Source organism: Apteryx rowi, unplaced genomic scaffold, assembly GCF_003343035.1.
Source record: "Apteryx rowi isolate R43461 unplaced genomic scaffold, aptRow1 scaffold_391, whole genome shotgun sequence".
NCBI classification, from domain to species: domain Eukaryota; kingdom Metazoa; phylum Chordata; class Aves; order Apterygiformes; family Apterygidae; genus Apteryx; species Apteryx rowi.
The window spans coordinates 542,336-554,334 of NW_020450430.1; the positions used below are offsets into that span (position 1 = coordinate 542,336).

The 11,999-nt window shown below is 40.1% G+C and overlaps 1 protein-coding gene across 2 annotated transcripts in view; it reads right to left on the reverse strand.

The window, feature by feature from the left end:
• The window catches only part of KATNAL1 (katanin catalytic subunit A1 like 1), a 43,027-nt gene that overhangs the window by 16,321 nt on the left and 14,707 nt on the right, over positions 1–11,999 (reverse strand). For both annotated transcript variants that reach the window (XM_026074599.1, XM_026074598.1), the window contains exons 4-5: positions 8,556–8,716; positions 6,447–6,615 (exon numbers count right to left, since the gene is read on the reverse strand). In XM_026074599.1, coding sequence (XP_025930384.1) covers positions 6,447–6,615; positions 8,556–8,716 — 330 coding nt within the window. The remainder of the gene's footprint in view (positions 1–6,446; positions 6,616–8,555; positions 8,717–11,999) is intronic.

The window sequence follows — 11,999 nt, forward strand, 5'->3', positions numbered from 1 at the left end:
GCTGTTTGAGCAGGAAGATGCTACATCTGCTACACTACCTGCCAGAGCTACACAATTGGGACCCCATCATCACTGAGAAAGAACATGAAAGCTGGTAAACCCATGATCTTTGATTGAGGAAAACCAAGAAGATTCTTCCCCACTGTTTAATTAAGGCCTTCCTGCCCTGCAATGTCTCCTTTCCTCAACTGCAAACTATCTACTTCCCTTCTCTCACTCACAATCCAGCCCCATAAACAGTTAAAATACTTTTAAAAGGTCATATTTATTTAAGAAGTGCACCAAAAGCCCTAAAGCAGCTCCCCAGTCACACAAGCTGCTTTGAATTGCAGCAGTTTCTGCAACATGCTGATACCCTTTCAATGACCAAGCCAAATACTGCCTCTGTCCCAAATGGCCCACAGTTTCCGGTTAATACTTCCACAGGTCTGTTGAGCTTATGGGGGTGAAGTAACATTTTCCCTTTGAAGAATTATGGCTCATTCTCCTCCTCTCACACTTCAGAAGGAAACCACTTCCTCTCCCAGCTCAACGGCAGTGTTCAGTGGTGCCTGAAAAGCAGCTGCACTGTTTTAACTGAACTAGGCTGAATGGGGGAGCTACTTAAAGACTCTTAACTCAGCTTCTAAGTACTATCAGCAGCAAGTTAAAGAATCCCAGCTGGCTGGACAAAAGCAGCCTAGACAAAGTAGGGCTGAGAAGCAGCTGGAGTCACACACATAAGCTTGCAGGGCAAAAAGGTAGCTATTACACCCCTCCCATTTGCTACATTTCCATTTGCTCCCATTTCCTACAAGGCCTGTGAGGGAGCAGCTTATTTTCCCACTATTTTTATTTCTTGCTTCCAAGTGAACTCTGTGTTGTTCGGTATTTCCAGATCAGTTTTTGCAATGGAAATTAAGCTGAAAGTTCTGTTTAGACAAAAAGCTGATGTCAAAAATGTAATGGCCTGGTGTAGAAAGGAAACAGAGAAAAACCCTGCAGAGTTTGGAAGATTTCAGAAGAGAAAGAAAATGGAATCCAAATGTAACCATAAAAAAAACACCAAAAATCACAATAAAAATCAAAGGTATTTGCTGCCTTCCTTGTTACACATTTCTCTCATATCCCCCTGCAATGAATTGGTTTTCCTAGTGGAAAAATTTTTCTGCACACTTAAAAAAAATTGTTTGGATGTTTTATTTATTTTTTTTTCCAGGATGAAACAGGGTTAAGGCAGGCTTTAAAAAGCAGTAAAAGCCAGGGTGAATCGCTCAGCTACAGTGTGCTGGAGGAGGAGGCTGAAGCAGCAGCTCAAAACCCACGTACTGAGGCAGGGCCACAGATTTGTGCAAATCTTAAGTGCAGCTTTATTGCTGTGCGAGAAAGGCAGTGAACAACAAATCAAACAGTGCAATACCCGCACCTCAATGTACTGTGGTTAAAAAAAATAATAAAATAAATTAAAAAAAAAAAAAGCCACGCACACCACTATGGAGACGGAGCGCGGAGCGGCAGCAGAGCGCGGCAGGCGGCGCGGGGCCGCCGGGGCCCCCCGCAGCTGCAGCCCCCAGCTGCACCGCCCAGCGAGGCTCGTTTTCCCCTGCTTCCCGGGCTCCCCAACACAGAGACAGGAAGGAGGCCAAGGGGGAGACCTGCCGCCAGCATAATGCTGGCTCTCGTTTTAGGCAAATGGAATTTTTAATTTATTTTTCCCAGTCCCATACTTAAAATATTTAAAATATTTAAGAGTTTCCACGTATAATAAAATGAGTAATGGTGGTACCAAATTGGTCCAATCTGCCATCCTCAGGCAGCAGATAAGTGAGCAGTGCTAGAAGCAAAGACATGCCACCTGGATCGAGGCTTCCGGACTGAGTTACACAGTCTTGTGGTCCGTAAGCATAATTCATGCCCTCATCTCTTTTTCTGGTATCGCTTTCCCAAAACAGCTTTTAAAAAAAGTATCTGTGATGGCTTCTCTCTAAAAATGTATGCAAATACCCAGAGGTATACCGGACTGCAAGAGACTGCTCCTGCCCAGTCCCCTTGGCAATTGCACTGCATAACTCCTTTCTTAGGCCAACCAAGTTCCCATTCAACACATTTAGAGATTTGCTGGGTTTTCCACCAGGAGGGGGTCTCAGACTTGCACTGCTCTACTGGAAGAAAAATCTTATTTCCAAAATGAATCTATTCATGTACTAAGTTTGTCCTTTGGTTTCAGCAGTCCCCTCTCTCATGTGTTCACCACCCTGATGTATTCGTATCATGTGTGTGCTCTGCCTTCATTCACCAAACTAAAGAAGGCTCCTCTTGGAACACAAGCTCTCCAGTTACCTGCTCACTTTTTTATTCCCCTTTTTTTAATACAAACTCATCTTGCTTGAGCATGGCTGTTGAAATGCACTCAAAATACTCTGGCTGCTGTCTCACATCATGGCATCAGTATTTCTTTTCTCTGCTGGTTACACCTCAACAAATGCAGCCTGGAATTTCCTTTGCATTCCCATGGCTATATCATATTGGTGCCTTACTGTCAACCTGAAAGAGGTCAATTATGTAGGATAATCCTGGCAGTTGCAATGGCCAGAACTGGGTCCTGAAAACATCTTCCTTTCCTGCAGACTCTTCCCACCACATGCATACACAAAGCYGCAACTGTCAGATGCACTCTCTATCCCTTGCTGCCAAAGCCAAAGGTGGCACCTGGCTGCTCTTCGCTTGAGCAGCTACCTGTTCCCATTACCTTCAGGGAAAAGGTGATATGCCAAATGAAAGTTTAGCATGATCCAACTTCTGCTGATACATCCACATCTTTCTCCTTCTCAGCTGCTGATCTCCCAAATTCTAGCAAAAATTCTTGTTACAGTCTCCAAGTGTACAACCTTCTGCTCTGCATGACTGAACATTATCCCATTTCCATGACTCAAGCACAGAGTCATCCAATTCCTTCTGCACAACAGTCTGATTCTCCTCTATTGTGATGGAGCTTCCCAACTTGGTGTCATCAGCAAATTGAATTAGCACTTTCCTATTCTTTTGTGCCCAGGTCATCCATTTCAGCATAAAACAGAAGCCAGTCTCTGGTCTTGAGGAATTCCATAAATAATTTGCCAGTTGCTTGATACTTGTTCTTTAAGCACTCATCAATATTCCCCTTACAGCCTAATTCCCTCCCCACCTTACAATTTTTCTTCTATACCATGCAGTCTCTAGTTTAACTAATTACTTCCCATGTGGCACCCTATCACATATTTTACTGAAATCCATGTAGATGAATTTGACCATACTTCTTTTTCTAAGACATTCATAGGAACTCTAAAGAAAGTGCTAATTAAGACAATGTCTGTGTTTAAGAAACTATATTTCATTTTATTTCTTCTTCTGGTTAGTCCAAAGTCTTTCACTTTTATTCCAGTCTAAATTTGTTCTAAGACTTTGCATGCTGTTTAGATCAAATTTACAGCTTCATTTGCCTGGATCACCATTCCTTTCCTCCTCTTAACACAGGCACTCTCAATGCAATTTGCCATTGACATAGGGCAATGGTAGACTCTGCCTGAACWGTCATTTACTATTTCATATCTTTTGCAATATCTACCTTCCTCATCCACTGACAATTTAAAATAATCTAAAGAGTACTCCTAAAAAGTCTTCTAGTGCTTAGACATGGCATTACACAATTTCTAAAAGACACACATGTAACATTCTTGCTGCCTCTTTCACTGTTGAAGAGAGGTGAAAATTCTTGGCATCAATCCAGCAGAGGATACCTTGAGAACAAGCCTGAAGACTTCCAGGGGAACTAAGAAGAAAGAGGCATTTGAAAGCAGAAAGAAGGAACATGTAAATATGAGGACTTGGCAAATAAACACCATCCAAGTTGGTTTCAGTTCAAGACACAGCACTACAAAAGGAGATTTTAGTGCTCCTTTAGTGCTGTGCTTTAGTGCACAGTCAGGGCAAAACTTATCCCTAGATGGTTACAGTCTGAATGAAAAGATGATGCAGTTTTGGAAGGAGAAAAGGTGAAAGAAGGCTTCACACTCATATAGGGAGGCAAAATATTTCTAAAATACAAATACTATAGCCATATTTATCTTGAAAAATACCATAAATAAATATGCATGTTGTACCCAGTAAAGGGTACAACCTGTTATACTGCAATCAACATCTTAGAAAATGGATATGTTACCTTCTAAGTAGTCCTAGCCAAGCATCCAAAACCAAGAATTATAGAGCAAAAAAAAATTACTATAGGAGAAAATAGATATATAGTCACTTAGTTTTAAGCTTCAGTTTTGCCCTGTTACTTTTAGGTGAACATAAAGAGTTACTGAACCTCTTTGATTTGACATACTGGACTACCGTGGTAAACTTCTCCTAGAAGCTCCAGAAACTGAAAAACATCAACACTTGCAGACTAAGAAAGGATAAAACAGAGAGGGAAGTTAAACCTATTTTCATGCCTGTATGAACTACGGAAAGTTGCAGTAACTGCTTTCACTTCCCACCCCTGACTATTTCTTCTTTCATTCAAAATTCCCTTCAAAGGAAAATCACAGATTCCTTATCAAAATTGTTATACAACACATGAGAATTTGTAATCTGACATGATTTTTGCATATATACCAGACAAAGAAAGTAAAATAACTGCCAAGTACCTAGATGAATGCAAAAAAAGTATTTTATGAAGAGCAGACATTAGCAGCTATTTTCCTTCTGCCACCTAGTGACCAATTAATTCAGATAAGAGGAGCATTTAAAATGTACCATATTAAATGAAGCACCTTCATGACACTTCCTCTACCTGGCAACAGTGGTGTTACTAACGGCATTACTCTCAGAGACAAGTATTGTACAAGTCATGTTGTTGTAGACTCCTTATAGTAAAGCCCTATAACACTCATCACCGGAAAGCTTTGAGAGCGGAGTTCACCCTCATTAGAGGTAAGACTTTGAAGGCTGCCTTACAGAAACACATCTGGTGAATTAAACCTGTCACCCACCATGATTCCAATTCCCCACAAAACTGGCAGAACTGTAAATTATTTCACAGTTCTTCAGAAGCTTTTTATAGCTTAGAGGATGCACACTTTTTATTTTAAATCTTACTGATTTAGAGTGGAGAGATTTCTAAAATGAGTAAACTTGACCTGCACAGTCACTCAGTGGGACTGCTAAACAAGTGCCTGAACGTATCTACTAGTGGTAATGAGGGCTATTATTCCTTAAYACACTTTTTCTGTATAGGAAAAACAATTAATGATGGAAAAAGTGTATCTTTGAGTTCGTCCTGCACTGTAAAAAGACAACCTGTAATAGAAAGGCCCTGAAGAGACTAACCAAACTCATCTGAAAGAAAACTGGCCTAAATATTTTCATATTCATCTATCAAGATCCGTACAATACTGTGTACCCAATAGGAAGGAGTTTCTTATATCTTTGTCAGGAAATAAAGCTGCTTCAGTACATTCTGGATTCGTATCATTTATACCACAGATTTCTTGGGTTCCTGGCACTGGCTCAATGGTTAAATTTAAAAATGAAAGTTTCTCAGAAATAACAATTTGCATACAAAGACATCAGTCTTTTTCAGTCACAATACAGTCCTTCCTAAATATTGTTTTTGATACCACTACTTGATAGTGAATCATAGTGTCTCCTTTTCTTTCACTTCAGCACTGCTTCTCTTTCATGTATCTTTACAGGATAAGAATTTCCAATTTATTCTAATTCATTTCATTGTTTTGTATGGTGTCTTTCCAAGAAACACCTTCCTAAATATTGTAATAAATACAAATGTTTTCTGTAGACAGAGAAAAAAGTTAAAGTTGCTAAGAGTTTGTTTTTGCTACATCTACATCACATAATTTTCAAATATATAAATAGTTTAGTACACATTTGCACAATATCACAGAGCTTACAGAACTGTCCTAAAACTTCTAAGCACACTTAAATTTTACTATGGCATTACACAAGCAAGGATACAGTGGAATTCTGTTTACAATGATTAGTCTAAAGGAGGGCAGTGATCTCACTTTTGTACTTTTTACATGGAAATCTTTACAAGAGACCTGAATTGGATTTTCTTAAAAAGAGGAAGGGGGGAGGGGGAGAAGAATCTTTACACTTGTTTTAAACTGACAGATTAGAATCAAGTCCATGATCTAGTTGAGACAAAAGAAACATCCAGCAGCAGGCTACCACGCTTTTGTAACAAAAAATCTTCTCAAATAAAGACAGAGGAAAAACCTCAGCACTTTCCTTGATCTGGTGTCATTACCGCTAAATCTCCTCATAATACGTGCTTGTCTGTGATGCAAGAGGAGAGCAGCAAGTTTTCTTGCACAGGACTGTTGTTATATTTTTGTACTTGTATTAAATAACTAAAAATAAGAATGCTTCCCTTTGCCACCAGCTGCATTATAACTCCTTCCCTCACCTACATGCCCACTTCTTACCTTGTCATCTCTTCCTCTAGCTCTAGATTCCCTTTCACGGCTACTTGTAGACTTCTCACTTTTTGATGCTGGATGTGCTCTGCCCACAGGCCCACGTGGCTGCAGTCCTGGTGATTCTTTTCTCAAAGGTTTTACTTCTCGGTTGGGACGTTTTATCTGAGGTGGAGCCCTAAAAAGAAGCAACCACAACAAAAACATGCTAAAAACAGCGTAAAAAGAGCAACTTCAGGAAGGAAGGACTACTATTTCATTAACTCCCTTGTTGAATTATTACCAAAGCTGACAAGTCCCCAAGTCTTACCTCCCTATATTTGCAAATCCAGCAACATATTTCTGGTTCTGTCAGACACCCAAAGGAGAAATAAAAGAAAGAAAAAAAATACAAAAGAAAAAGAAAAAAAGAGTTTAGCAGAGGAAAAAAAGAAAATCATCCGCAAACAATCCTACAACAAACCAACATGCATGTAACAAAAAAGGAAACAGAATTCAGTTAAAGTCTTCAAACTAGTTTCCTCTAACTCTAGATCATAAGAATATATTAAGTTATATTCACATGCACAAGTTCTACACAAAGAGAAGACATTCCTGGCAAGAAGCTGGCTAATGGCTTTGGCAGGCCCAAACAAGGAAAGGATAAAGAATGAAGGAAAGTCATCCAACTTCCAATTTCATTCCCCTGTGTGAAAATTTCAAAACATAAAAATTGCCTAGAAAGCAAAAGCAGACAGAGCCAAACTGCAACTATCTACACTTGTGTGCATCATCAAAGACAACTCAGTAGCGGCATGAGGAGACAGAATTTGTTTCTAAGATGAGGCGTCACAGTCTTCTGCTCTAGGGATTGGACTTCAAATACAGAACTAAAATCATGGGCAGGAATGTCACCCAACTTAAATTAATGTTCCCTGTTAAATCTTCTACTGATTCTTGGTCCAAGTAATTAAAAATTTGCTAACTGCAAAAACATTTTCCTGGAATATGACTTATATACATTCCTGAATACAAGTGCTACATTTTGCTTTATATATATTTTCATTAAACATACAGCATAGAACAGTTGCTAGTTTTCCTTACTTATCTCCACAAGATTTAAATTCATCTTAAAAACAAGAATGATTTATTGGGCCCTTAACTCTAAGTAAGATACATGAACAAATACACCGCGCATTTCACACGGTGTTACAGAAAAATTTTTGATAATGGTTTATATCACTCAGAAAAGTAATGAGCTAATCAACATTACTATTATTTTTACACTTACATTTTTAGTGTTTTTTGAAAAGAGAGGACCAGTCTCTCTGTTTGATAGTCACAAAGCACATGAATTTACAATTAATCTCAGCATTTCTTTCTGCTAACCAAGAAGATCTCTCACTTTATTTCCCTTTCTTTGCTTATATGAATATACACACATTACATTTTTTTATTATTATAATGTTAGAAGAATGTTGGCATGATAAATTTTGTTCTTGTTTTTAAATTTGATTTCTTTCTTCCAACAACCAGTGTCAAGCACTATTAGGGTGAATATTAGCATTTCACAAAACACACAAGCAATTTATTTAAAGAAAACTATTACTTAACTAAAGTTACCCTTAAGGTGGTTATAGAAGAAAAAGACCAAGTATTGCAGAACATGTTTTGCATTAAAACTAACCAATTGATTAAACATAGGTCATATTTTCTGTAGCTTGAGAGCAATTTCTAACCAGCACGTCCATCAAGGTTCCTCAGTTCCAACTCCCTGCTGGGTCCCCAGCCATCAATGAATTCAACCAGTTAAACAAACTGAAATAAAAAGTTTTCTGTCTGCACATGACAAAGGCTACTGTTACCAGAAGCTCATTTAGCTCTTCAGCAGCCTCTGATTCCAGACACTTAGCTAGCCATTCCTACCAGTAAAAAGGACTGACTTTCTTTAGAACTTCAGCAATAAATCTGAATTGTAATTTAATTACATTGTTTCCAATGAATTATATTTATGTTTTACTGCAAATGATTAAGGTGCAAGTGAAATGTGGTTTTCACGTTACAAATACATTCAAAATAGAGCATGAATTTATGGCAAACCAATTTCATTCCGTCCACCCTGCTTGAGCCTCTCATTACCTGTGCTCAGCTGGAACAGGAGGGGGCCAAACGGCAGGATCTCTAAAAGGCTCATCTTGACAGGATACAGGGATATCTGCAGGTCTGTCCGTTTTAAAACTCTCTAAAGTGTTGACAATGCTCTTAACTTGCTCATATTCTTCAACTAGTTCTTGTCGGACCTTCAGAAATACATATGTTATTTAAAAACAGTTACAATTTAAACTTTCTTTCATTTTGATTTACCACAGAAAGTAGTTCAAAACATACACTACCCTCAAAAGCAGGGATTCCCAAGCATTTCCATTCACAAGCCCCAGACCTATCAGATTGACAACAGATCCTTAATGACAGCAGAAACAATTGAATCTCTGTTAGGTTCATCTTCCTGCTTGCAAATGTCATGCAGCTGAATTTTATACTTGAAATTTTCATTGCCACTAGTCAGGGAATTAGAATTAGAACTACAGCAATAATTTCAAGATTATTTACTTGATGATGGTCATTTTGTATCAGCTGACCAATGGCATGATCCAGTTCCCAGTGAAATCAAAGACCTTTTCTTTAGGGCACCAATTTCAGTTTTTCAGTACCACTGAAGCCTAGGAAACATAACATTTGTGTAGCATTTTCATAAGTTTTAAGTCATATGGCTTGTTACAAGCTCAAATTTTCTATGCTAAGGTGACCAGGTCTTAGTGCATACCAGCAGCCAAAAAACACACTGTACTTTCTTGCTCACAAGCACAAGTTTTCAGTGCATTAAAGACATGTGAGGATTCACCTGAGTGCACCAACACTGCATTTTACCAGTTCTCCACCTATCATCCAGCGATGCTTTCCATTCTGTGGGACCAATCTTCATGCTTACTTTGTTTTTACCTGCTCAAGGGTCATAAGATGCAGCTGTCACCTCTTCACTGAAGTTTTCATGCACTGCTAAGACCGATTCATGCATTGCTGTGCATGTCGGGAAATCAGTATTGGTGCTCTAGAGCTAGAATTACCTCAGGGCCATGCAAATCTCACCTGCTACAGGCTGGCAGCTGGAGCTGCGGAGACATCTTGGACTTTTCCATCCTCTGGAAAGAGACAGAGGCTCTAAAAGCCCTTGTGAAGAAACACCACATTAGGATATTTGCAGGCCRCCACCAGACATGACTGAGTGAGGCCACAACTAGGGTACCCTGGAAGGCTGAATCAAAAGCCAGCCATTGGAGTCAACTTACAAGAAAGACAAGGAAAGACACAGGCACCTAGCTGTGCTCATGTCACGTGTCCATGTGAGACAGAGCTGGAAGAAAGGTTGCCTGGGAATGCTGCAGCTAGGCTTCAGTTTGTGGCAAACAGAGGAAGGCAACTGAGGATGATATCACAGGTGATAATGATGTTGCTTGAAATCCAGGATCTCCTTCTGAACACATACTGCACAGACCCTGGACAATCAAGAGGATCAAGAAAATTTGAGGACTGCACATCCTGCCCCCCCATCTGCTGTGGGGCAGAATCCAGTTTACAACAGAACAGCAGCAAATTAGAAAACTAATATTAAACAGCAAGACACCATATGACTGTTCTCCCAATGGTGCTTACTGATAAAAGGATGTGTGCACTAGCTGGAGATCTCCCCTGTCTCTCCTTTGTGCTCAGAAAGGAACCACGATGAGTAAATACAGGGTGCTGTGTCTTGCTAGCACACACGTAGAAGTGCCCCTCTCCCAGCCTGATGTTTACCTGATCATCCCATTTCTCTCTCACACTCTCTTCTTCCATCTCAGGAATCCGAGAATGGCTTCTTCCCTCATCTGCCCCACTCTGCTGCTGCAGCCCCCCACTTTTGGTAGGCCAGATTCAAGACAGAAAGCATTATCAGACATAAGTGTTTGCTGGTTTATAAAAGAATCAACAATTAAATGGACATTACTCAGTAATGAACATCTCTTTCTGGAAGCTACAGTTCTCCTAAAATACTGCCAGGTGCATCCCACAGCAATGTATCATTACGCTCTGTAATAATTTCCAGGAATTTCCCCCCTGCAAGGACAAAATAGGAGATTTCAGAAGCACAAAGAAATTCTCTAGTATAAAACTTAAACTCTAGAAAAATATACATGACTATCCTCCACAAGACACCAGCAAGGAAAGAGGCAAGGGGAAGGGTTAATCCCTGAGGTCCTACACAGTTCTTGCAAAATTGCATTTACTTTCCCACCATCGGTAAGTGCATCTGTGTAAAAGGAGCCTTAGGTACAGGAAGTGCTTTATCGTTTCACAAGGCAAAGCAGCCTTCGTGCTCATGCCAGATGGGCTAGCTGTATCTTTCCAATGACACAGGACATCCAGCTCAGGCAGGATTGTTCTAGTAAAGACAGTCAATATTTGACATGCTTCCCCGGCTTTTTGTCTCTCTGCTTTCTTGTCACACGATCAGCAGACACATCCCCCAGTGCAAGAACTTCCTGATGAGTTACAAGTGTGATTGATTACTAACTTGGTTCCCTCAAACTATCTAACACACATCCCTCATGTCCAAAAATAAATCCAGTCAAACAGCTGCTGGGACATACAGAAGAGTGATACGGCATAAATCTTGCAGGGCAACACTCCACGAGAGGCAGCCACTTCCTACTCCAGCTTTCCAGAAATACAGGAAGATTCCTCATATCAGCATTCAAACACATGCAGAAAAGTAGGTGGAAAACAGCTTGCCACCACTGAGGTCTGGGACGCTGTCATTCAGTTCTCTAGACCAGAAAGGAGGATGATGTCTCAAAATTGAAAGACAGCGAGTCTTTGATGCCTTGGAAGTTAAAAACAAACTAACAACTGCTGGTTATGTCTTATAAAAAAACCTGAGCAGACCAACTCTCAAATACGCAACCCTTATCATTTACCCAGTATCTGGCACACCAACAAACAAAAAAACCCTAAACATACTCATAATAACAACAAAACCACAAAGGAAAAACAGTTGATAAATTCCCAGAGGCCTTAAGGAAACCTAGTCTGATGAAACAGGTGCAGAAAGAGTTCCTCACAACTGAGAAAAAATAACCCAAAGAGGCAAGCCAAGAAGGGCTATGCTGTCATTATGGAGCCTTTGGGTCACCTTTGAGTGACCAAGAACAGTGTGACCCAAAAGCAGCCTAGGCAGACTGCAAACAGGGAAACCACTCATGTGGACTCACCTGGTCTCTTTGCCCCATTACGCCCTTCTCTCAGGTATAACAGCCCCCAAGTGGCTCCTCCTCAGTGTCTAGAGAACCCAAAGAAAACTTTTAAGTTATTCATGTTTGAGCAGTTTCAGGAACTAGCATGGGCTGAGTTAACAGCTCACCATTGCCAAAAAGGAGGTCTCTCCTCACTTTTTCTGCCCAGCCACACTCTATTGCTGGTCTTCTGGATTCAACTCTGGCACTTAACACAGTAACCCAGTTCAGCTTGGTAAAATGGAAGAAAAAAAAA